Below are 24,950 nucleotides of genomic sequence, written 5' to 3'. Positions count from 1 at the left end.
GGCGCAGTCGGTTAAGCGTCCGACTTCAGCCAGGTCACGATCTCGCGGTCCGTGAGTTCGAGCCCCGCGTCGGGCTCTGGGCTGATGGCTCAGAGCCTGGAGCCTGTTTCCGATTCTGTGTTTCCCTCTCTCTCTGCCCCTCCCCCGTTCATGCTCTGTCTCTCTCTGTCCCAAAAATAAATAAATGTTGAAAAAAAAAAAATTTTTTTTTTTAAAAAAATGGCAGCATTCTTAGCCCACACTATCCAGTATGATAGCCACTGGCCCCATCAATTAAATTAAAATTAATTAAAATTACCATTAAAAAATTCAGTTCCTTAGTCACACTAGCCACATTTCAAGTGCTCAGGAGCTAAATGGGGCCAGAAGCTGTCATACCGGATGGCACTGATACAGAGCATTTCCAGCACTGTGAGAAGTTCTGTTGGACAGCCTGTTCCGAACACTGGCAACATCGATGTGGGTGGAAGATGAACAGAAAAGGGGCAAGTGGGGAGTCAGAGAGAGTAGTCCAAACCAGAATAATGTGCCATATATAGAACTCAATAAAAATGAAATGATGTTACTAAATTTTAGTGGAATACTGTTTCAAAAAGCTCTGAGTTTGAGACCTGCTGTTTTTCTGCCAGAGAATTAACCCAGTATTAAAAGGGTGTTAAAGACACACAAGTACCAAACGGAGATTTGCTCCCAGAAGGGCTGGAAGAAAATGGAGGAGTGACTTCTCACCCTGCCACTCCGTGTTCTTTACTGTCTTTCTACTGCTCTGTCCACCATCTTGTGCCCTGCCCCTTACATTTGGAAATGGGTCTGGTTTGACTTTGCACCCCCCAGCACTTCACAGAAAGGAAACTGAGGCGAGGAGAATTGAAGTAACCTGCCCCACATCCCACAGCCCATTAATCGCAGAGCCAATACCCAGAGTTGTCAGGATGGCCAATGCTCCCCTTAACACATAGGAAAGAACATGCCTTTCTGCTTTGTGCATTCCATCATGACCTGCTGTGCTGACGTCATCCCACTCACGCTCGTTGTATGCTTTCTATGTGCTGCATGGGGCCAGGCATGAGACAGATGGAGACAGGACAGGGACAGGCTCCCACCTCACAGAGCTCAGGCTCCAGCAAGGTTGCTGTAGATTTTAAATAGCTCTTCACACAAGTCACGATGTGGCAGCAGGCACTGTCAGAGCGACGCAAGAGAAGCTTAGGGGCTAAAGAGTATGTGTCTGGAGGCCCCGTTGTGGCACTGGGGGTGGGGCTGCTCCCCTGAGGAAGGAGTGCTTAAACCAAGACTAAGGCCTGATTGGGAATTAGCTAAGAGAGGAGAAAACACATTCTAGATGAAAGGCCAAGCACACATGAAGGCCTTTAGCGGGAAGGCAGCGTGGTGTTGTGAAGAAAGGGGTTGCCTGTGTACAGAGAGGGAGGTGACAGCAGGTGGTTGCAGGGGAGGTCAGTGGAAGACACTGCATAGGACTTCTCGACTCCCTAGTGATCCAGATGCAGCCCAAAGTCCTGTCTCCACCCGGTCCCCTTTCCCAGATCAGAAACATCAGGACTTACCTTCCGCTTGTACAGACCCAAGAGTGCGTGTTAAAGAGTCCTCTCTCTGCTTGGCTTCCTCCCAGGACTCCTGTCCTACCATGTTCTGCACACAGATGACATCTTCCACCAAGGCCAACAGTTGGTTGATGTCCATCAAGGTCACTGACTCCCAGCCAGAGGCAGGTGCTGGCACCTTCAGAGCTTTAAACAGGGAGCTGACGAGTCTCCACATATCCTGCAAGCGAGCCCAGGTTGGGTAAGGGGAACGTGAGCTCTAGGTGATGGGGCAGTATAGTGGTCAAGAGAATTCACCCCAGGGCTTGGCGGTCTGGCTTTGAATCCCAACTTTGCCCACTGAGATGTGACGTTGGACCACCCTGAGCTTCCATTTTGTCACCTATAGAGTCCCTCTTCTAGGATTTGAAATGATACATTCCAGGCTGTATTTCTCAAAGTGTGGCGTGTAGTAGGTGCTCAATAAATGTTTATTGGTGCATGAATGCAGAAGGAGTCCCTTCCATGGGTTTCTATGATAAAGGTGTAATATTTTGTACACACAGGGTTCCCAGAAATTGTAGGTGCATACATATAGGTGTTTTTGTGTATGTATGTGTGCACGTGTGTGTACATATACATGTGTGCAAGTGTATGTATATGTTTGTTTATGTCTTTGTATATGTATATGCACACACGTGTACATGTCTGTAGGTGTGTGCATGTATACATGTGCACCTGCGTGATGCCTATACATGTGTATACATGCACACGTGGTGTACATGTGTGTGCACGTGTGCACATGTAAACATGCATGCACATGTGTATGTGCACATGCACACGTGTGTGTAGTTGATGAATCTTGGTGACTGATGCTATCAGACAACGTGGGGTCGCCAGGCCTCAGGCCTCAGTTCTCCCTCCGCCATTTCTGCCCAGGCTAGAACACCCCTCCACCACCAAGGTTGAAGACATGCCTTGGTCACCACTTCAAGTGTCAGAAGGCCATCCTCCATGGACTGCAGTGAGGGGGCCAGGCTGGGGGAGCCCCTGTCCCATTTCCCAGCATTCTGCTCCTTAGTGACCCGAGGACGAGTGTTTCGAAAGATCTGAACGATCAGGAGGTTGATGGGGAACATGAGGAGAGAGCTCTCCAGTCCAATCATCACTTCCTGCCAAGTGAATTCAATTTTACCTAGGACAGAGGAGGGAAGGGGTCAGTGGGAGACTCTCCACCACCACTTCCAGAAGGTGGCTGTGCAGTAAGGACTCACATTACCCACAGAGACGTCTGGCCCTAGAGTGGCTCCTGGTAGGTGACCTCTAAGCTCTTGGGTTGTTCTGCCCGGTAGGTACACCTTTGTTTACCTGGGGTCCTGGGCCACACTCTATAGTCTATGTTAACAGTGATTAGTGGTGAGGGCCTTGGCCACACAGCATCACCTCAGCCTCTGGAGGGGCCGGAGGCTAAGGTCAGCCATGTGGGTGGGGGTCAGCTATGTCTCTGTGAGCAAGCCCCAATAAAACTCTGGATACCAGGGCTCAGGGGAGTGTCCCTGGTTGGCAGTATTCCATGTGTGTTGTCACACATCATTGTCAGGAGGAGTGAGCATGGTCACAGATCGCCTGTGGGGAGAAGACAACTGGAAGCTGTGTACCTGCTCTCCCCCTGCCCCAGCCCCACGCACCTCTTTCCTTTCCTGATTTTGACCCGTATCCTTCCTCTGTAATGAGTGTAACGGTGTTTCTGATGTCTGTGAGTACTTGTTGAATTATTGAATCGGAGGGTGGTCGTGGGACCTCGGGAATGGTGTGGCACTATTCCTGACCGTCATGACAGTGCGAGTTACCCAAGTCCATCTTTTGCTCAGCTGGGTCCTTGGGAACACCCCAGAACATGATGCTGGTCAGCATGGTGCAGAGGAGCATGGAGAAGCAGCAGGACACCCTCTGGACGCGGGTAAAGTTGCTCCGAGCTGAGCAGCCGAAGACAGAATACCAGATGTGTCCATCCTGGAAGCCTGTGGAGGTCTTCATGAGAAACAGGTGGCTGTGAAGAGGCAGGGAGAGAGGGACAGGGATTGGAGAAGGCTGGTCTCTTCGGAGCAGTCCTGGGATGCGAGGGAAGGGCTTGTTTCCAAGATTTATCCTCTACTGTCTCTAGTGTGGGAGACATACGGCACCTTAGCATCATTCAGAGTTAATGGTGGGGGCTCTGCACAGAGTGAGTTGCAATCCTAGATGGCCCTGCTGCTCGTCGTGTGTCCTCAGGCAAGTTACTTTACTCTTTCCACATCAGTTTACTAGTCTGTAAAATGGGGATAATAACATAATCTGCCTAATGGGACTGTTGAAATGTTTGTGATCATTTTTGTCAAGCATTTGGTAAAGTAGCTGGCATGTATGTGAGTGTTCATCAGTGTTAGCAAATTATTTTTGTTATAATTTTTTTAATGTTTATTTATTTTTGAGAGAGAGGGGCAGAGAGAAAGAGAGAGAGAGAGAGAGAGAGAGAGAGAGAGAGAGAGAGAGAGAGAATCAGAAGCAGGATCCAGGCTCTGAGCTATCAGCACAGAGCCCGATGCCAGGCTCAAACCCACAAACCGTGAGATCATGACCTGAGCTGAAGTCAGATGCTTATCCAACTGAGCCACCCAGGTGCCCCTAGCAATTATTTTTGTTATAATTTTCATACAGTAGTTAGCTATACTATTAGGTTTATTATAATTAGTACATTGGAGATTCTGGTTAAAAATTCCAGGCTATAGGTTCAGGCTCAGTTTGAGAGAATAAAAATTGCAAGACAGGGTTTCTGGAAATGGCACCATATTCTCCTTAAGAATCTATGTTATTTCCCTGTGAGCAGAATGTAGTCTAATCAGGGGCCCTGCTTCTCCTGAGTGTGCAGAACTGATGCTCCCAGCTGGCGCCCATTCTGGTGGCCAGTGCCAGCACCCCTCAGAGTTGTACTTTGACTGTCATTCTGTAATGTGTGAGTGGCCTGGACTCAGAGTAAAGGTGCATAAAGAGATAGGTCAGCTGCCAACAACAGTGATTTTCCACGTGGTTGTTCTGCCCATCGTTCTATTGACAACTCACCAAATATTTGGCGAGCCTCGTGCTGTGTGCCCCGTGCTCTGCCGGGCACCAGGATTCATGGGGAAGTGACACAGTCCTGCCTTCAGACGCCCCTTTGTCTCATTTCCAGGCATCGCACATTTGAGGATCTGCTCCTGTGACCGAGCACTTACTCCGAGCGCTCGCCGTGCTAAGTTTGCTCCCCACATCATTTCACAGGATGCGCACGGGTCCCCGTGGGGTAGGCACACCAAACAACTCCTTTTTCAGATGTGGAAGCTGAGACCTGGAGAGGTGCAGTGACTCTTCCAAGGTCGTGCAGCAAGTCAGTAGCAGCATGTGCAACTGTGCAGTGTGCCCACATCTGTGTTACACTTCTCCTGGGGTCCAAGTCTCTCGGACTCAGACTTTTTCCCTTTGCAGGCTGGGCTGTTCAGAGTGGCAGCTAGGAGGGAAAGTCATCTTTCAGTAAATGCACTGGAAACAGACTTTGTTTTTGAACCTAACTCAGAAGCCATTTAAAGTAGAGGTCACGGGGCACCTGGGTGGTTCAGTCAGTTAAGTGTCTGACTCTTGACTTCGGCTAAGGTCATGATCCCAGGGTTGTGGGATCGAGCCCTGCATCAGGCTCTGCACTGAACATAGAGCCCAGTTAAGATTCATTCCCCGCCCCCCACTCATGTGCTCACTCATTCCCTCTCTCTCTCTCTCTCAAAAATAAAACAAAAATAAAGTAGAGGTGACAAATTCACATACCTAAAGGGACCTGGGTAGACACAAACAAATGAAGTAAATGAGTGAAGTGGGTTGGGAGTAAGATAATAGGGAGTAGGGGCACCTGGGTGGCTCAATCGGTTAAGCGTCCGACTTCAGCTCAGGTCACGATCTCGCGGTCCGTGAGTTCGAGCCCCGCGTCGGGCTCTGGGCTGACGGCTCAGAGCCTGGAGCCTGCTTCCGATTCTGTGTCTCCCTCTCTCTCTGCCCCTCCCCCGTTCATGCTGTGTCTCTCTCTGTCTCAAAAATAAACGTTAAAAAAAATATTAAAAAAAAAAAGATAACAGGGAGTGGGTGGGGATTGTGACAAAACAGAGTGTACATGGCCCGTATAAGAGGAAAGCTGGTCCCCAGCTCTAGCAGATGGGTGCCATGCAGGAACATACTTGCCGCATTTTCATACTTGCCGGGTTTTTGTGGAGTCTCTTGATTTTCTAATATTGGTTAGGAACAGACTGAGTGTCCATCACTAGGAGGATGGCTGAATTAGTTGTGGGACATCCAGTCTGTGGATTATCATGCAGCCAATAAGGAAGAGTTTGACCCAAACACACTGTCTTGGAAGGATGTTCATAGTGTACCATCAAAGAAAAAGGGTGACATGGTAGGAGTAGTTCCATTTTAAAAGATATGAAATAAACGGTCTGTGGTGTTGTATGTGTGCACACGAGTGTGTGTGTGTGTGTGTGTGTGTGTGTGTGTGTGTACATTTGTATCTGCATTGATGTGTTTGGGCAGATGTGGAAAGAGGGAAGTAAAGCTAAGGGAGACACGTGCTGAAACACCCGTGTGGAGTAAAACAGCATGAAGAAGGAGCCCCAGATGGCCAGACATGGAATTGCCTTTCAAAATCAGGCTGTTCAGTCACATAAAACATATTATTGTACGACACATGTAAAGAAGTATGGATAACCGTTCCAACCGTTTTCACCACGTCAGTGATCATTCTGTGTCAGAGGGTCCATGTCCCTCCAGGGCCCCTCAGTCCCAATAAGAAAAACTGATTGGTCATTAATGTCACACATTTGAAGCTATGCAGTCCCGATAGCTGAAGCATGCTTTTGTTTTGCTTCACCTGGATTGCAGTGCACCTTCCCTAAAGATGAAAGAATAAGGTGAACAGCACTTGCTTGAAAAGAAAAAAGAACCTGAATTGTTTCCTGTCCTGCTCTGTGGCCACCGGAAATTCTTTGTCGAGGACACAGTCTCCAACATCAATGGACAGCCACGAGTTGCAGAGGAAATACCACTTCCGGTTCGTTGCCAGGTCATGCACCAGCACCCGGCTCACGTACCTGCAGAAGGGAGGGACCCGCGCTTTTGAGGACAAGGTTGGGAGGTGAGGCTTCTTTGGATACCACGAAGGTAACACCTTTGCAAACCTGAGCCCAAGAACAAGAGCTCCTGAAAAGAGAAACTGTATTTTTCTTCATTTTCCTTGGTGCCTTGACCAAAATGCCCCGATCAGCGGGTGAATTTGGCCTCACGTGGGGAGCTCACGGAGATGCTGCTGCAAGAGGGTACCTTCTGAAACTATTAAACCTAGTGCAGGGCAGCAGGCCCAGGGCCAGCATCCAGATGCAAGTGAGGAAAGCCACGTTGTCTAAATTGTGTGCATTCAGGGAGGTGCAGACTCAGGCGCACGAAACCTCGTCTTCCTGCCGGCTTCCACCCAGAGAACAAGCCGTCTATTTTGGACTCAGGACTTCATGGGTATCAATCATCTAACCTGATTTAGGTCTTTGAGGCCCGCGTAAGGAATGAGATCATCTCGCCTCTGCTGGGATGGGAGATGCCGGAGCAGCCATTTCCCCTGTTGCCTTATGGCCAGTAAGAATAGTGATAGTATCAATAGCCACTCTCTGCTGAGCATTTACTGCGTAATGCGGACTATGCTCAGAGGCTCTGGACACGCGTCTTCTCACTTCCAGGAGGACAGCCCTGTCAGGCATGCAAGAGCCTCCTCTGTTGAGGTCACACAGCCTCTGGGGGAGGCCAACATCCAGTGACTGATGGGTGCAGTGCCTGGGTGTGGTCAAGACCTGGGCATCTCAGCCCGACTCGGAACACTCCAGAGCTCCCTGTGGGGTTCAGCCACGCTGTTGTGCTGCATCAGAGCTCTGCCCCCGCTGCTCCTCCTGCTTCCTTCTCTCCCTGCCCAGGGGCTGGTCCCAGGCACCCTGCATATTCAACTCTATCTCCGAGTCCAATGTACAGCCCTTGAAGTAGTAATGTGTAATCCCTTAGGTAAATTAAAGACAGCAATGTAAGTGCTGTGTTTTTCTAAAGTTGCAAGCCTCTGATGGGCGGTCAGACTGGAAATGACTCATCTAGGTGACTAGTTTTGGCCTCACACAGAAGGGGCAGATTCTTGGCTCTGAGCTTGCCAGCTGTGTGACCTTGGGCAAGTCACTTACCTTCCCTGGGCTTGGATTTTCCCACCTGCAAAACAAGGATGAGGGTACTTGTCCCTGAATGAGAATACTTGGTCATTGTTGAGGAGCCGGTGAAAAAAGGCACAGAAACAGGAAGGCTTAGCCTAGTGCTTAGCAGGGGCGGCTGTTCCTGCCTCTTCCACTAAAGAATCAGCCCAGTGTCTCCTTAGTCCCCTCTTATTGGGCAAGGTTTGTCTTCACAGTGGGTACCTATCCCCATATTACAGATGGGGAGCTGGGGGCTCAATGACAGGTTGATGCTTCAGTGTGCCAAGGGTGGAGCTAACACTGGACGCCAGGGTTGCAACTTCCAGTCCTTGTAGCTACTGATCCCATCTGTGTGGCTCATGGATGGGTGGGCCTCTCCTGCCCTCACTGTCCTTATGGGTGAAGTAGGGATCCATTCTATGTGTTTGCGGAGGCTTGTGTGGATCAGCCAGGTGGCACGTGCACAGCCCTGGGCTGGCACTTAGGGGGTTCTCGTGGTGTGCTGCCCACCCCCCCGTGACTTACCAGGATGGACGGTCCCCTGAGTTGTCATGCCACAGCCGCAGACTCCTCAGCTCCCCCAGGGGGAACATGGTGGAGAGTAAGAAGACATCTACTCCTCCTCGCTCAAAAACTGGGATGTCAGGATCTGACAGGTGGTGGGGTTCACTCTCTCCATCCAGGCCATATAGGGTGACAGTCACCTGAAATCCAGAGACTAGGAGAGGCCGACTCCCCCTGGTAACCAGGCCCTGCTGGCCGTGTTTCCTTGGAAGTGTCCAAAAACCAGTGAAAACCAACATAGCACGGCCCCTTCATTCTCTCTTCTCCTCCCATCTTGGGCCTACTGAATTATTTTTCAGGTGTATGAAGATTTGGGGTCACACTATCTGCATTTATGTATTCAGCGTGAGTTATAAAACACTTCCTGGTAACTTTTTAAAACTTCCCCTGTACTTATTTGTAAGGGCTTTAGGGTAGGGACTGATTTCTCCCCCTAACAGTTATATTCCCAGTGTCTCCCAGAGTACCTGGCCCTGAGATGAGAAGGCATGAGTGCCCATTGTCTTGAAAATGCATATTCCTAGGCCCCCCCTCCAGACCACTCAACTGAAAATCCTGGGGCCAGGGCCCAGGAATCTGTTTTTCTGCAGCTGTCCAGGTGATACTGATGGCTGATTTCCTGAGCAGAAACAGCCACCATACTGCCATCTGTGTTCTGCCCACGTCTGTCAGCCTCACCACTGCAGCGTCCCTGCACCCACGTCCAACTGCCAGCAGCTGTCTCTTTCCTGGGGTTTCTTGGACTGTTAGAACAGAGACTGAAGTGCCAGAGAATTAATGGCGATACATGCTGTTCTCCACCAGTGACTGATGGGATTCGTGGGTAAGTGACCCAGTTCCCCCAGCCATCAGTGGGGTGACTTTGAGGCCCATGTTGCTTACTATTTTGCCAAGTTCCATAGTGGATTTAGGCTCCAGCTGCCCAGAGAGGTAACGGATTTGATAATGCACCCCTTATCAGTTCTTTCTCTTCCCTATCAGCTTCCCAGTCCCCTACTGGGGTGTCCTAGGGTCCCCCTCTCAAGGCAACTACTTATGCTTCCACAGCAGGGTTCATCCACTATAGACATCCTGGGCCAGATGATTCCTTGCTCTGGGGGCTTTCCTGTGCATTGTAGGATGTTTAACAGCATCCCTGGCCTCTACTAACCATCCAAACTAAGACAATATCAAACGGACATGTGGCCCAACTCTCCAGAAAGAGAAATGGCCTGTGGATCGTAGGTTTTCACGTCTTTCCTATAAGGTAGTCTCTTTAGTGTCAAACAGAAATAAGATGAATGTTTCGTTCGATGGATGAAATTAATTCCTATGTTTATTCAGTGAACAGTTACCGAGCTCTTACTCTATGTTAGCCACCTGGTTGAGGACCTAAGACACAGCAATAAATAAAAATAAAACAGATGCATACATAAATGAAAATAAGATTTAAAAAGTAACAGACAAATGACCCACTGTAATGAAGCTCGATATCATTTTTGAAAAAACAATGGAGCTTCCTCTGAGATAGTAGACACAGTGCCAGTGGTTCTCAAAGTATGTTCCATTGAGCTCTCAGTTTGAGTAAAGGAACCTTGGAGGCTGCTGTCAAGATAGTGTATCGAAATGAGGAACATCGCACAGGCCAGACCTAACTCAGGATGCCAAAGCATTACAGGGACAACCTGCTGTATGTTCCACAGCCAAATGTTCACGAACCTCAGAGAATTGATAAGTAAGTGAAATAATTTGTTTACTACCTCTCGTCAGCCTGCTCCAGGACAGATGGCTCAGCCTGACCTTTTAGCTAGATGCCAGCTAATCAGTTTACCCAAAAAAATCTAAGACTCCTTGTTTTCAAATGGGAGGCACTGTTCCTTTCTTTCCTTTTTCCCTTCTCTCTGAAGAATTTTGTTTTCTCTCTACCCATTGATAACAGTTTGCTGACTCTTCTTATGTGAGCAAATTTGCATGCAGGTTACTAACTGTCTGAGTTATTCTTTGATAGGGATAAGGGAGATGACCAGTGTCATAGTGCTAGGCCCCATCTCTCCCTTAACAAGTTCCTACTTTATCTTTTTAAATATTGGGGCTTGGGGTGATGTTTTGTTTGCCAAAAAGATTCTTTCCTGTAAAAAAATGAGAAGAGAAAAAAAAATCCTACAATACCGTATTCACTATGCTAACGTGACTCAACAGTGGGCCAGCAAGGGCTTTGCTGGGAGGGACACACTGATCAACCGGGGCGGGGGGGGTGGGGAGTCTTGCATGGACAGGTACCTTCGAGGAAGTGGCTGCCCCTCTCCGGTTTCCAGTGTAGACTGTCACCAGGTAGTGGTACTGGGCAAAGGGATCGTTGTCCTCCAGCACTGTGACCTTCACCTGGACAGAAGGATGACGTTAGGAGGGCCCTGTTCAGTGGGTTCATGCACTACACAGCAGCCAAGAGCGAGCTGGGCATTCATGACAAGGGAAGAGAGCAAAATTGTGTATGTTATTTATTCATTCCATTGGGTGAGAACAAGTAAAATAAAAAACTTTTAAAATAAAATAGTACAAAATGCATTTCATATTAAATAGGACTCAAAGTAGTCAAACTGGAAATGAACGTGGTATTAAGGTGAGAACGTTCAGTGTTTGATCTGGTGAATGATACCAACTCTGTTTATCTAGAATTTCTAACATTGGTAACCAGATTGGGACTCTAAGGGAATTTAAAAGGAAGGGAGGCTAAGGTGGTTTAGCAGCAAAACAAAACAAAGCTGGACTAGAGGTTGCAGTGGGCTCTGTGGTGAGCCGTCCAGATCTCCCAGCAGTGGACGGTTGTCTGCTCCAGTTGTCTGGGATGTGACAGCCACCTCTACTGAGGTCATATGCCCTCCTGGGGAGGCTGACGCGCGATGGCAGATTGATGTGGTATCTGGGCATGCTCAAGACCTGGGCATCTCGACCCAACGCAGGGCATCTCTGGAGCTCCCAGCCCAGCTTCCCTTTCTCTCTCTCTCTTCCTTCCTTCCTTCCTTCCTTCCTTCCTTCCTTCCTTCCTTCCTTTTTACTTTTATTGTTTTAATTTACACCCAAATTAGTTAGCATATAGTGCAACAATGATTTCAGGAGTAGATTCCTTAGTGCCCCTTCCCCATTTAGCCCATCCCCCTACCCACCACCCCTCCAGCAACCCTCTGTTTGTTCTCCATACTTAAGAGTCTCTTCTGTTTTGTTCCCCTCCCTGTTTTTATGTTATTTTTGCTTCCCTTCCCTTGTGTTCATCTGTTCTGTGTCTTCAAGTCCTCATGAGTGAAGTCCTATGGTATTTGTCTTTCTCTGACTCGTTTTGCTTAGCATCATACCCTCCAGTTCCATCCACATAGTTGCAAATAGCAAGATTTCCTTTTTTTTCATTGCCGAGTGATACTCCATTGTCCTTACACACCGCATCTTCTTTGTCCATTCATCCTTCGGTGGACACTTGGGCTCTTTCCGTACTTTGGCTGTTGTGGACAGTGCTGCTTCTCTTTGTGCTCTTCCTGCCTCCTTCCCTCCCTTTCCAGGGCTGAGCGCAGGCACTCCTTGTGAAACACCCTGCACACTCAGCTCCGCTGCAGAGTCTCTTTCTTGGGAACCAAGCAACACGGGAGGCGCTTAAAGTATTAATGTTGAATCCCTCGTGTGAATTGAAGACAGCAGTATAAATGCTGTAACTATGAGCTTATTAAGCTTTGTGCCACCTTCACATCCTGAGAGGTGTTGCTGTGTGTGGGGAGGGCGGGAAATGGAGAATATTTCAGAACTTTGTGATAGTGCATCCTTGCAAGCATTTATGTGCTCACTCAGACACTCAGAATTTTACTGAAGGCTCCTTAAATGTCAGATACAGTGCACATGTTAGAAAAGTAATCAGAACTTTGTTGTTGGCAATTTGTTTTTCTCGTTTCTATCCTCAGACCTGTTTTATGGTCAGGCAGATCTGGGTCTGAATTCTGGCTTCTTGGAGGTGACTTGGGATCAGTTAGTTGCCCTCCCTGATCTTTGGTCTTTTCCTTTGTAAGGTGATAGAGGCACCGTCCGGTTAAGGGTGGACTCAGAAGGCCCGGGTTGTCCATACCCTGCACATTTCAAAGAAAGACCTGGATCTTGGCCAGCTCTTGAAAGATAACCCCTGAGTGCTTGGAATCTCCTGCATGATGAGTGTCTTTTTTTTTTTTAAACGTTTATTTATTATTGAGAGATGGAGAGACACAGAGCATGAGCAGGGGAGGGGTAGAGAGAGGGGGAGACACAGAATCCAAAGCAGGCTCCAGGCTCTGAGCTGTCAGCACAGAGCCTGACGCGGGGCTCGAACTCACGAGCTGTGAGATCATGACCTGAGCCACAGTCGGTCGCTTAACCAACTGAGCCACCCAGGCGCCCCAAGTGATGAGTGTCTTTGAATACCTTGGTCCACACCAAGTAGTCTCTGCTAACAGTCTGATTTATGATGAGGGCTTTGGGCCATGCTGTATCAGTCTGACCTCTGGGTGGTGGTGGTGATGATAGGTGATTTGTTGGAGACTGAGTGACTGACCTCAGTTACTCACTGGGCACTCCATATGTCTGTGGCTGACTCCCCATTAAACCCTGGACCCCAGGGCTCCGGTGAGCTTCGTATGAACTGTCACACGCCATTGCTAGAGAATGCCATCTGTCCATACAGCTCTCCTGGGGGAGTAGTCGGAAGCTCTTGCCAGATCTCTCCTGAACTCTTCCCTTTTCTGATTTTCATCTGCATCCTTCATTGCAATAAATCATAGTCATGAGTATCACAGCTTTTCTGAATTCTGAAGAGTCTTCCCAGCAAATTGCTGAACTTGAGGTTGGTCTTGGGGCCTCTCAATCTTCTTCTTAGAGGTGAAGTGAGCATTAAATGGGATAATCACTGGCATTTAGTAAATCCTCAATAAATGGTCAGTAGAATAATCCTCCTGACAATTTGATGAGAATGGACATCTTATATATAATGAGGCTGAGAAGCTGGCTTGCCTGGGATGACCTGGATTTGCTGCTGGCCCTTTGGCTCCCCACCTGAGCTCCATCCCCTGAAGTTCCTGCAAGGGAACACCCCCTGCTCCTTCCTCCCATTCCTGCAGACCATGCAACCTCACCTTGGCCTGATCCTGAGCGTCCTTCCTCCTTGCCCAGATCACCACCAACACGTAGGCCACGCAGAGGCAGCCCACGGTAGTCACAACCACGGGGTTATCTTCAAAGGTGGCAAAGAGCTCGGTGGTCTGGCGGACGTCGATGGCATTGGGCATCACCAGGAACGTGCTTCCAAAGAAGGTGAGGTGGTTGCAGAGGCAGTGTGTCTGGGAGGGGGTGGTCCGTGGCCCCACCTGCAACCCCAAAGAGGCCCTGGTAGGAATGCCAGCACGTCTCTGGCTCACTAAAGCCCAAGGGAGGTGGAAAGTTCCCTGAGGAGGCCTGGGGAGACCAGCTCTAGGATTCTCTTGAGATTTTTTAGTTAGCTAAAAATCTTTAAATGTCAACAATATTATCTATAACAAGTATCTTTGTACCCGTCATTCTCAGTGGGCACCTTGTATCTCATGAGTCATCTTTGCCCTTTTAAAGAACTATTACGGGTGAAGGCGAAGTTCCCTCTGTTCCCCACCTTCCATTAGCAGCCATTGTCACAACTTTGGTGCACATGATTCCATTACATTCTCCGCCCGATGCTCACTCATTGGACAGATATGTATTGAGTGCAAAATCTATGCCAGGCAATAGGTTAGGTGCTGAGAGGCCATCCAGGGTAATCAGCTCATCTCAGGTTTCCAGGGACTTATCTATTTCTAAAAATGAAAGTCCCAAGTCCTGGGACACGCTAGGGTGGTCGGTCATCTCACACTGAAGATAAAAAACAAACACAAAAAAACCAAAAAACTGATACTGGGGAATCATGTAAAGAAAAGGGAAGGGCAAATGTTTAAATCCTGAATTGGTGTCTTAGCACCAAGAATGCGCTCCCTAAATTTCACCCCTCTTAGGTTCAGGCACCAGGGGCCCCTCGCCTGGGCTCATGCTTTGAGTGCACGCTGCTCTAGCTGTCCTCAGGCAGCACCTGTCTGCACAAGACAGGGAGTCAGGGGGCCCCAGGGACGTGCGCACCACAGCACATAGCACTCACCGTGTCTAGGGAAAGGCTCTAGGTGACCCTGAGGATGAAGCCCTCCTTAAATTTTGCACCATAGATGTCTCACTTGTTTTACCCTAGTCCTGGCCCTGGGATTCCCCCTTCTAGACGATGGTTTGGGGACCTGGGCCTGGAATCCCTTGCTTCTAGGGCCTGCACAGCCCTGTTCCTCAGGATCACTCTTCTCTGGTGGACTGGCCACCGGTGTGCCCACCCTTGGGCATGAGGGTGGCAGGATGTGGCTATGGGGGGCAAGGTGTGTGGATGGAGCTTGGGTACATGGTCCCCTGTGGTACAGGACCATAACATTGGGGCCAGGGGTGGGGTGGAGACAGGAATGGACCAGGGCTGGGGACCCCCATCTGTGTTCTTAATTCACACCTTGCACTTAAGTCCTTTCCTAAATCCTTCTGTCAACTTTCAGTTACCCACCCCGGGCCATTTGGTGGGCAGAGATTATGTTCAACCCCACAACTCAGTGCCACTTTTCACTTCAGGGTCTACCAGGAGGTGGTGAGGTGGGAGGGGTGGGGAGCAGGAAACACTGGCATGCAGAAAGTTCTCCCCTCAGCTCAGCGCATGAGGAAGGACCTGCTGCAGCCCAAACTGCCCCAGCAGGTAACTCTTGTCTCTTTTCCTTAACAAGCCACCCAACAGAGGGGTCACATGGGCATGACACCAAGTGTTTATTGACAGATTTCACATGGCCCTTAGTTCCGTGTTTGCTTCATTGTTTTTCTCACTGTTTCCCAATCCTGGTCAGCGATTGTCATGCAGCTGTGGGCCTTATGGGAACTCCTGGGGCACTCGGAAGGAGTGGAGATGGTTTCAGAGAAGAAACCAAGCAGGTGCCACTGACAAGACCATCTCAGCGCTGGGTGCCCAGGGACCAGGCTTTTTATGCCTACATCTTTGTCCTCCCGGGCTTTCCCAACCCTTCCAGCGTGAGAGTCTCTTGAACTCCGGGAATAAATCTGCGCATACCCTTGCTAAAGTAGTTGCACAGGAATACAGATTCTCAGCCCCCTTGGAATAATTCTGCTTTTACCCCTTGAGAAGGTCTGCGGTCTACAGACTTGGAGCTTTCTTTAGCCATTTAGAGAATTTGGTGCTGTCTTTCCACCCATTTACTTATTTATGGCTCCCCAGGGATCTTTATCTATAGCTATAGCTATAGCTGTCTGTATCTACTTCTATATAATGAGCATCGCGTATATATTGGATTCATATAACTTTTCGTCCACGACACACTCCCACATCTGACTTTTGTATGTCCCGCATTCATGTACGCATGTATTAGTAGGTGTATATTTTCAATAACATAATAAGTCCTGAGAACCCCCTACCCTACTCGAAAGCTAGGAACTTTCCAATAACTTACAGTTAGATAAGTAGTCCTCCCCTGGGCTGTCCTCATGCTCCCCCAACCCAACCGCCACCCAAGTCCCATGTTCATTGTCTCCTTGATTTCCATTTTATATAGTTTTGTCTTCTCCGTGTTCAGATTGTTCAACACAGCAACCATTTGACTCTGTGGAGCACTCACTTGTGCCAGACCCCACACTAACTACTTGATCCCCCTATTCCTGTCCAGGCCCTGCCCCAACTGTAAGTGGTAACCAGCTTGTATCCCCATTTTCAGATGGGAAAGCTGAGAGAGGTACGGCAACCTGCCCAAAGTCACCTGCCCAGTCCTGATGAAGTGGAATTGGACCCAAGTCTGTCCAACAGCACAGCCCACGCCCCCATCGGCTACACCATCCCTCTTTCTGAGCCTCGGGCCTCTGAGGACAGCCTGCCGGGCACTCCAGGCCAGCAGCGTGGGCATCAAACAGCTGCCGGGAGTGAGGACGCGGGGAAGGTCACAGCACATCCAGGGCCTTGTTCACGAGGTACAAAGGGCTCTATTGCGGGCACGGGGAACATGTTGTCTCTTGGACGTTGCGATGCACCCGTTTCTTCCTGGCACTTTGGGGAACTCCCTCTGTGTGGTGGCCAGAAGCCAGGGCAGGAGTTGACAAGGGAGCTGAAGTTATAGCAGAAACAAAGCCGGAAGGAGCTTGGGTCTGAGTTCCCTTCTGTGGCTCTGCTGGGGCCTGGCTTCTTACACTACTTGTGACCATTGTCATTTGATTGTGTGTGGCATTTGCTTCTTGGCTGTGTCCTCTGCTGGACTGAGAGCTCACTGGTATAATATAACCATTATATCCCCACTGCCTCGCGCACGGCAAATATATAACTGGTATAATACAACCATTATATCCCCACTGCCTCGCGCACGGCAAATATTTGTTAAATAAATGAAAGAAGGTACGGTCTATTAGATGGAGACAGGTATGTGATAAATTTCAGCTAGATGTGGAGGTTGCTGTTTGGGGGAGAGTATGAAATGCTGTGGAAGTCCAGAAAGGGAGAGTCCCGATGTCTGGATGCTTCCAAGAAGGTGACATTGGAGTGGGAGATGGAAGGGTGAATAGCACAGGAGTTTTCCATGCAGGGTAGGTATAAAGGGCCTTTGGCCCAGGGAGAGAACAGCAGATCAAAGGCATGGAAGGCGGAAGAGGAACACTGATGCATGAAAGATGGCCTCTGATGACCTCAGAGCTAATGTCTGGACACTGTCATGGGCAGAGCTGAGCTGACTTGAGACAGGGATTTGGTTGCAATTAATAGAGCCATGTGCCATCCAGGGGCTTGGCGAGACTGGGTCGGGGGCTGGGCAAGCAGTGCTGCATCTCACAGAAGGCTCCTGCGCTGGAGACAGACGGGCTTGGGTCTGAGTTCCAGCTCTCCCACCTACTAGGCAAGGGATCTGGGGGTAAATTTGTTGACTTTCCTGAGCCTTTGTTTTACCACCTTAGAATGGGAATTCCTACTCTCTTAGAGGGTTATTGTGGAGGTCTGATGAGGTAATACAAGTAAAGCACGGAACACAGCACCTGGCATGGAATAAAGGACTCTGAGTTCAGTTCCTTAGCGATGAATGTCCAGTCATTCAATGGTCATTTGTTCTCAGTGGTGAGCAAAGCACACTGTTCCCGACTAATGGGGCTCCTGTGCACTGAGGGAATAGACATCATCCCAGTGACCTCCTGAGTAGATATGAAATGGCTTAGTGCTGTGTTTAGTGCTATGGAGGAATGGATGTATGTACTGGGAGAGCTTACAGCAGAAAATCCGACTTGCCCGGGGGTTAAGAACAGTTTTCTCAAGGCAGTGATACTGGAGGCAGGGTCTAGTTAACCATACTGGGGGAGGAGGGGCATTCCAGGCCTAGGGAACAGCATATGCAAAGACACTGTAGAGGGGTGCAGAACAGCCACGAGAGGCACTGAAAGGGGACCCCAAATGAGTTGGACACACCCAACCAAGCTTGCTGTGTCTTCTTCTTTGTGTCCTCTCCTTACCTGGCACCCAGAGTTGTCCCAAGTCCCCTGGACCTCATCCCAGAACACACAGTGGGACAGGAAGGTGGTGATGCCAACTGTGAGGTCCCTGGTGGGGGCTAGCTCCAGGTCAGGCTCGGGGACCACAGTCAGATAGTAGATGCCTTCTCCAAAATGCAGGTCCTCTGGGTTCAGAATCCACGTGGACAGTCCATCTGCAAGAGAGAGGGCTCCAGGTCAGCCCAAAGCCTTGTGGAGACTGGGGCTAATGTCATGGGAGAGAAAGACCAAGGTGACTGGCCAGGGGAGCTGACCCTGATGGTCTCCCTGATATCCTAAGAAAGCCCTCTTCCCTTGAGATCTGGAGCAGAGAATAGGAGGCACTCCCAAGTCAGCACGACTGCCAAGTAAGGTAGATGAGGGCTCAAATTCTGACTCTGTCCCTTCTTGGCTGTGTGACTTTGTACCAGTTAACCTCTCTGTTCTTATCTGGCAAGAGGAAATGTCCATAGTGCCCATCCCAAGGGTTGTAATGAGGATTGCAGTGAAGTTAGTTCTGTAAGTGCATATCAGTTCAGGGTGTTTAGTAGGTGCTCACTTAATGTTGCCAGATAATAAATAATACTGATGATAACAGTAGTAGTAGTAGTAGTAGTAGTAATAACACCAAAAAATAGGCGTTTAATGTAACAAAAAAAGTTTTTTTTTCCCCATGGCTTCTGATTCTCAAGTTTTAAGTTGGTTACCCTCTCCCCACTGCCCAAGAAGCTGGCCCAGTTGATGGATTACCTGCAGCAGCTGTTGGCGGAAGGTGAACTTTGGCGTCATAGCTGGTCTCATTGGGGTGGTAGCCGTAGCCCAGGCTGAGCTTGAGTGGGATATCAGGCCTCCAGTGCAGCTGGATCCCCAAAGCTGCGCCATCTGTAGTCAGGTTCACCCACAAAGCTTCAGGACTGGTCAAGTTTAACACAGTTGGCTCACTGTGTCCTTTTGAAAGCCGGGGCAGCAGGATCTGTCATCAGAAACAGTCACATCAGGGGTGTGCCGGGATGGGAGTGCCAGTAAGCATCAGGGCTGCTGTGCAGAGCAGGGCAGGGTGAGTGCCCGGGGAACCGAGATCCACTCTGCTGTGCTCATCTTATCTGCTTCCTGGGGCTGCTTATCTTGGTGCTTATGATACCACAGATCTGCCGTCTTACAGTTCTGGAGGCCAGGAGTCCAGAATCAGTTCCACGGGGCTAAGGTTGGCGGGCTGATGCCGTCTGGAGGCTCTAGGAGAGAGCCTTGGCTTTTCCAGCTTCTGAGGGTGCCGTGTCCCTTGGCTCAGGGACCCTCCTTACATCACCCCAACCTCTTGCTTTTGTCATTAGATCAGCCTTTTGTCTTCTGTAGTTAACTCTCCCTGTCTCTGCCTCTTGTAAGGAGCTGGCATGCCACTGGGCCCACCCACATCATCCAGGGTCATCTCTCTATCTCAAGATCCTTAACTTAATCACACCTGCAAAGTCCCCTTGGCCATGTAAGGCGGCAAATCCACAGGCTCAGGGATGAGAATATGGACATCCCGGGGGGCTGTTATTCACCCACCACACTCATCAAACTGCATACCAAGGACTGGGCTGCATCCGTACAGAAAGAGGACAGAGTTTTTCTCATTCGCTCAAGTGTGCTGTGTGAACTACGGTCATGTTGACGATGGTGTGAAGCAAGTGAAGTGTCTAAGTTAGGAGCACAGGCCAGAGAGGCAGAGAGACCTCTGTTTGGATCTTGGCTCTGTCCTATATCAGCTGTGGGACCTCCAGCCAGTTAACAGGCCACTCGGAGCCTCTGCTTCCTTGTCATCAGTAGACCACGTAGACTCATTCAGGGTATTAAAAATAGTATCGCATACATGGGGCGCCTGGCTGGCTCAGTCGGTGGAGCTCGTGACTCTTGATCTCAGGGTTGTAAGTTCAGGCCGCACGTTGGGTGTAGAGATAACTTAAAAATAAAATATTTTGGGGGTGCCTGGGTGGCCCGTTAAGCATCCGACTCTTGGTTTTGGCTCAGGTCACGATCTCACGGTTTGTGGGTTCAAGCCCCGCGTCGGGCTCTGTGTTGGAAGCATGGAGCCTGCCTGGGATTCTCTCTCCCCATCTCTCTCTTTGCCCCTCCCCCACCCCCAAATAAATAAATAAATAAGCATTTAGTGCAAAAAAATCTTTTAAAAAATGATATCACACATTTAAAAAAAAAATTTTTTTTAAAGCGGGGGCAGGGGGGGCGCACCTGGGTGGCTCAGTCGGTTCAATGTCCAACTTCAACTCACATCATGATCTTGCAGTTGGTGAGTTTGAGCCCTGCATTGGGCTCTGTGCTAACAGCTCAGAGCCTGGAGCCTGCTTTGGATTCTGTGTCTCCCTCACTTTCTGCCCCTCCCCCACTTGTGCGTGCGTGCGCTCTCTCTCTGTCTCTCTTTCAAAAACAAATAAACATTAAAAAATTTTTAATGATATTACATACAAAATACTTAGCCAAGTGCCAGATACAGAGTAATACTAAAAACTTAGCAGCTATCATTATTCTGCTATTACTAATATGTTAGAAGTTCTCATAACCATTCTCCATTAACTGATGCTCTGTGTTCCCTTCTTAAAACAGACTGATTGATGCCCACTGTGCACTCTTATTTCCGGTGGTCTTGTGTGTTAGACATGGGCATGGACCACCATGTGCCCCCTTCCAGGAAGGGCCTGCTCCCCACTCACAGACAGGCTCCAGCTGTCAGCTCCTTCAGGGTCGGTCCCAGCTGCAGAGCTCCACCTCGTCTGAGGCACACCCTCCCTGGGGCTTCCTGCATCCAGGGGGCAAAGAGGGGGTATGAGGCCAAGACTTAGCAGCCTGCTGTGGGACATCTGTCTCATTTGTACATGAGGGATTTTAATTTATGGAGGCGACTGAGTGCTGATATGGAGGGGCCAGTGCCATTGAAAGAATCTGTGACTTACATTTCCTAAGAGGAGGGGACTACCATGCCATGCAGGGCCACAGGGGTCAGGAGGCAGGGGCAGGCACAGGGGAAAGCTCAGGTCAGGGCCGTTATTGGGATCTCCATGGGAAAGGCACGGCAGGACAGAGTAAGCCGTTTTCAGATAGGCCCATTTGGATGATTTCAGCAGGGTTGGGACTATAGGAATGGTCTCATCTGGTGGCCTGGTACCTGGCCTCGGGATGGTTTAGGACAGGGGAAATGTTGACTTGGTGTGTGAGTCAGATAAAGGGGCTTGTTGGGGGTATGGACTTGGGGTTGGTTAGTCTACATATGAAAGGTGTAGACTTCTTCCTCACCAGCAAGATTTTTAAGATATCAAAACATCAAAACATACAAAAAATACTAAGCCTGATTATTATCATTCTAATTAATGATATGATTAATAATCATTAATAATAATGATTATTATCATTCTAATGGCTGGTACTTGCTACGGCACACCCCCTTGAGTTGACAGGGGCTTTGTGAGGTCTGGGTTGCGATCTGACTCCTCCTTCTGCCTGGTCCTGCTGTCCTTCCTCCCTCTTTGCAGGTGTGGGTCTCAGCAAACATCTAGCACCCCAAGCTCTTTCTCAGCACCTGCTTCCAGAGAACCCAGCCTATGACAGCTCTTTCCTGCCAGTCAAGGTGTGAGCTCACCAGTGGGCACGTGTGTTTATCCCAAAGCTGCTTATGTCCACATGTGTTTGTAAAGGTCAATTGAAAAAAAATTTTTTTTCTAATGTTTATTTCTTTTTGAGACAGAGAAAGACAGAGCATGAATGAGGGAGGGTCAGAGAGAGAGACACACACAGAATCTGCAGCAGGCTCCAGGCTCTGAGCTGTCAGCACAGAGTCTGACGCGGGGCTTGAACTCATGGAGTGTGAGATCATGACCTGAGCCGAAGTCAGATGCTTAACTGACTGAGCCACCCAGGCGCCCCTGTAAAGGTCAATTTTAATGAGATATTCCACAGAGTGACATAAAGTGACAGAGTACTAGTGTGAAAAGAATTATTTGCATAAAAACTTAAGCTGAATGCTTTGAGATACAGGAAAGATGAATTGCTAAACATTGGTATTGAATTAGTCATTGATGAGAAAACTAGATTAGGAAAAAACTCATTAAAATCTCAAGAGATCCTCAAGAGGATCTGATCTTGTATTGCACCATGGTGCGCTTATATTTTTGCTTCATTTTAATGTTTTTATTTATTTTTGAGCGAGCAAGAGAGGTCGGCGGGGGGGGGGGGGGGGGGGTGGGGTGGGGGACAGAAGATCCAAAGCAGGCTCTGGGCTGACAGCAGAGATCCTGATGTAGGGCTCGAACTCACAAACCCTGAGATCATGACCTGAGCCAAAGTCAGATGCTTAACCAACTGAGCCACCCAGGCACCCTGATGTTTTTGCTTCATTTTAGAGAAAATTAGACATTTCAGAGCCTGCAATGTAAGGGTGGTTAATGTAAGGAAAATGATTAAAATTCCAATCAACATATTGAAAGAAATGTTTCAATTGTACACCCCAGGATTGACAATGATATACATTTATAGCTTTAAGTTAAAATACAACGTGTAAGACAGGGTATGGACCATTCTTAATGATTCTCCTCTTTAATCAACTGTTGGTCCCAACCAAGTTGAAGAAGAAAACAGAAGTGACACCTGACTTCTGAAAGCACCCCCAAGTTCTACCTCGATGTTCTCCGACAGATTCTTCACGGGTATGAGATGTCCACTGGGGCTGGTCAGACAGAGGCCACCAACAGTTCCACTGACATCAAAGTGACTTCCGGCTGGGAAAGGGCTCGTTGGGAAACTCATCATCTGAAACCAAGAACACAGAGTGCTGGCCAAGGCCCCTGAAGGCTGGAAGGTGACTGCGTCCCTGTGTGAATGACAGGGTTTCCCAAGATGGGTTGGACAAGTGGCCCTTGCTCTATGGGGTGAATGGGGGACCCTGTTGTTCTGGCTTTCTGGGTGTGTGTCTGCCTTTGAAGGCTGAGGACCTGCTCAGACCCGCTAGAGTTGTGCAGCTGCTGGACTGTAAAACCATCTGAGCCTTTTTTCTTGGCAAAGCCAGCGAGTCCCCAAGAGAAAGATATTTGTCTGTCTTTGTTGGGGCTGAAGGAACAGAGAGATGTGCCCTAACTTGGGAGTGAAAAGAGCCCTGGGCTTGCCGTTTCCTGGTTATGGAAGGAAGTCCGAAGAACTTTATTTCCAGGAACTAATTGAACCGAGGCTGCCGGGGAAGTTCCACCACGCAGTGGAAGAAGGATGGGTTTGGGAGTCTGCATCCCAGCCCTGCCATTTTGCTTGTGGCCTCGGGCAGGTCACTGAGCCTCATCTGTAAAATGGGTATAGTAATATGTGTAATTGAAAGGGCCGTCATCAACATAACTGAGCAAACACGCATGCGAGTGCAAATGCCATAGAAGCTGTAAAGGGCTGCTCCCAAGGAGGGCATTACTGTTGTTACCCTGATGTCCACAGGCTCCTGGCTGGCCTCCATGGAGCCAAGGGAGGAGGCCGCGGGCAGGGTAAAGGTTGCAGAGTGAGTGGCAGCGGTGTGCACAGAGGAGCCCCGCCAGTTCCAGGGCTGTATTCTGGCCACAAGGCGAGAGCAGAGGTGCCAGGAGAGAGAGAGGAAAGTCAGTGTCAGAGGAAGAGTTCTTGCTCTGCCGGGAACCCCAGTATCGCCATTAGAGCAGGCGGCTCTGCTTCAGTCCCCAAAGGCGGTTCTGTACGCTCGTGTCAATGGAACAGCATGGAAGGTAGCCGACGACCCCCCCGCCCCCCCCCCCCCACACTGTGAGGACAGGGCTTTAGCCAGCTTTGTTTAAGGCCGCACCCCCCGTGCCAACAAGAGTGCCTGGCACACAGTGGGGGTCAACACATCCTTTGCTGAATGAATAAGTGAGCTTTGATGTGAGCATTTCTCCAGGCCTAGCTCCCCTACCTACTTGATCTCTGATATCATGGGTTCCCAGCCCCATCTTCTCTGGCCCTTGCCATTGTCCTATCTGATTAGATTGGGGACCTGGTTTCAGACCCCAGCTCTGGTCAGAGTGCTGCTTCAGGAAATTGCCCCTGGGACCCAGGAGGGTAACCCTGGCATGGAGAATCGGAGAAGGGTGCTCACTGCAGGTGTCCCAGCAGGGCCTGCAGTGTGGTCCAGCCCTTGCTTGTCAGGGGGAGGAATGCAGGATGGAGGGCATCCTCAGGTCCACAAACTCCCAAGGCAAGTGCTCTTGAATCCAGCCCACAGCTCTGGAGAGCACCGAGCTTGGCCAGGCACACCCCAGATGTGGTTAAAGGTGGGCAGGCCCCCTTCATTCAGCCTCCCTGCCTGCATGGCTCCCACATGACCCAACTCTCAGGACTTGTGGGTGGCTCCAAGACGGGGTGCGGACTCAGCCGTTGCCCTCCTACGCTGCACAAGCACCCAACGTGGGGACCTTCTCTTGGTGAAAAGCCCTCCCACTTCCAAGGCTGGCTGCCTGGGCTCTGCCTGTCACAGGGTCTCGGGCTGTGGCTATGGAACGAGCCAGGTCAGGGGACAGGCTGTCTTGGGGATGCCAGTGCTGCTGGTTACCTGTTCGTGTACACGGAGATGGAAGGGGCAGCCAGAGTGGCCGGGAGGCCCCCGGGCAGTGTCCCCAGCAGGAGGGCAGCCTGCACTCGCTCCACAACATCGAGCAGCTGGGGCACGGTGGCCATCTGGAAGAGGAAGCAGGGGATGCTGCTGTGACCCGTGTCCATATGCCACCTTTGCTCACTGTCACCAGGCTAGTGTGGGGCCTTCAGCAGAGACTGGGCAGGGGGTGGGGGGCGCGCAGAGGAGTGAGCAAGGGACAACACTGCCGTTCATTGAGCGCCAGGCTGTGTAGGGAATGAAGAGTAACACTTGCACGGATTCCAGCACTTATGTGAACACTTTTCATCCTCACGACAACTCTGTGAGGCAGGTGCTCTCACTTACCCATTTGGCAGACAGGGAAACAAAGGCACGTAAAGGATGAGT

General features: G+C 49.7%; 2 protein-coding genes across 3 annotated transcripts in view; one reads left to right on the top strand and one right to left on the bottom strand.

Annotated features, from left to right (window-relative positions):
• BCO1 (beta-carotene oxygenase 1) overlaps positions 1-24,950 on the top strand; it is a 176,180-nt gene that overhangs the window by 49,830 nt on the left and 101,400 nt on the right. For both annotated transcript variants that reach the window (XM_047836207.1, XM_047836208.1), the window contains exons 3-7: positions 8,946-10,094; positions 13,538-13,678; positions 16,174-16,423; positions 21,481-21,642; positions 22,567-22,802. The gene's annotated coding sequence lies outside the window, so the exon portion shown is untranslated. The remainder of the gene's footprint in view (positions 1-8,945; positions 10,095-13,537; positions 13,679-16,173; positions 16,424-21,480; positions 21,643-22,566; positions 22,803-24,950) is intronic.
• Positions 1-24,950, bottom strand: part of LOC125153186 (polycystic kidney disease protein 1-like 2) — a 99,136-nt gene that overhangs the window by 30,853 nt on the left and 43,333 nt on the right. The window contains exons 19-30 of the mRNA XM_047836085.1: positions 24,522-24,646; positions 23,406-23,532; positions 22,622-22,753; positions 18,707-18,929; positions 17,939-18,132; positions 13,501-13,731; positions 10,640-10,741; positions 8,342-8,520; positions 6,542-6,688; positions 3,392-3,591; positions 2,519-2,736; positions 1,566-1,782 (exon numbers count right to left, since the gene is read on the bottom strand). Of these exons, the coding sequence (XP_047692041.1) occupies positions 1,566-1,782; positions 2,519-2,736; positions 3,392-3,591; positions 6,542-6,688; positions 8,342-8,520; positions 10,640-10,741; positions 13,501-13,731; positions 17,939-18,132; positions 18,707-18,929; positions 22,622-22,753; positions 23,406-23,532; positions 24,522-24,646 (2,095 nt within the window). The remainder of the gene's footprint in view (positions 1-1,565; positions 1,783-2,518; positions 2,737-3,391; positions 3,592-6,541; positions 6,689-8,341; positions 8,521-10,639; positions 10,742-13,500; positions 13,732-17,938; positions 18,133-18,706; positions 18,930-22,621; positions 22,754-23,405; positions 23,533-24,521; positions 24,647-24,950) is intronic.

Source organism: Prionailurus viverrinus, chromosome E2, assembly GCF_022837055.1.
Source record: "Prionailurus viverrinus isolate Anna chromosome E2, UM_Priviv_1.0, whole genome shotgun sequence".
NCBI classification, from domain to species: Eukaryota; Metazoa; Chordata; class Mammalia; order Carnivora; family Felidae; genus Prionailurus; species Prionailurus viverrinus.
Note: the sequence above shows the minus strand (reverse complement) of the source record. Positions and strands in the feature narration are given on the sequence as shown.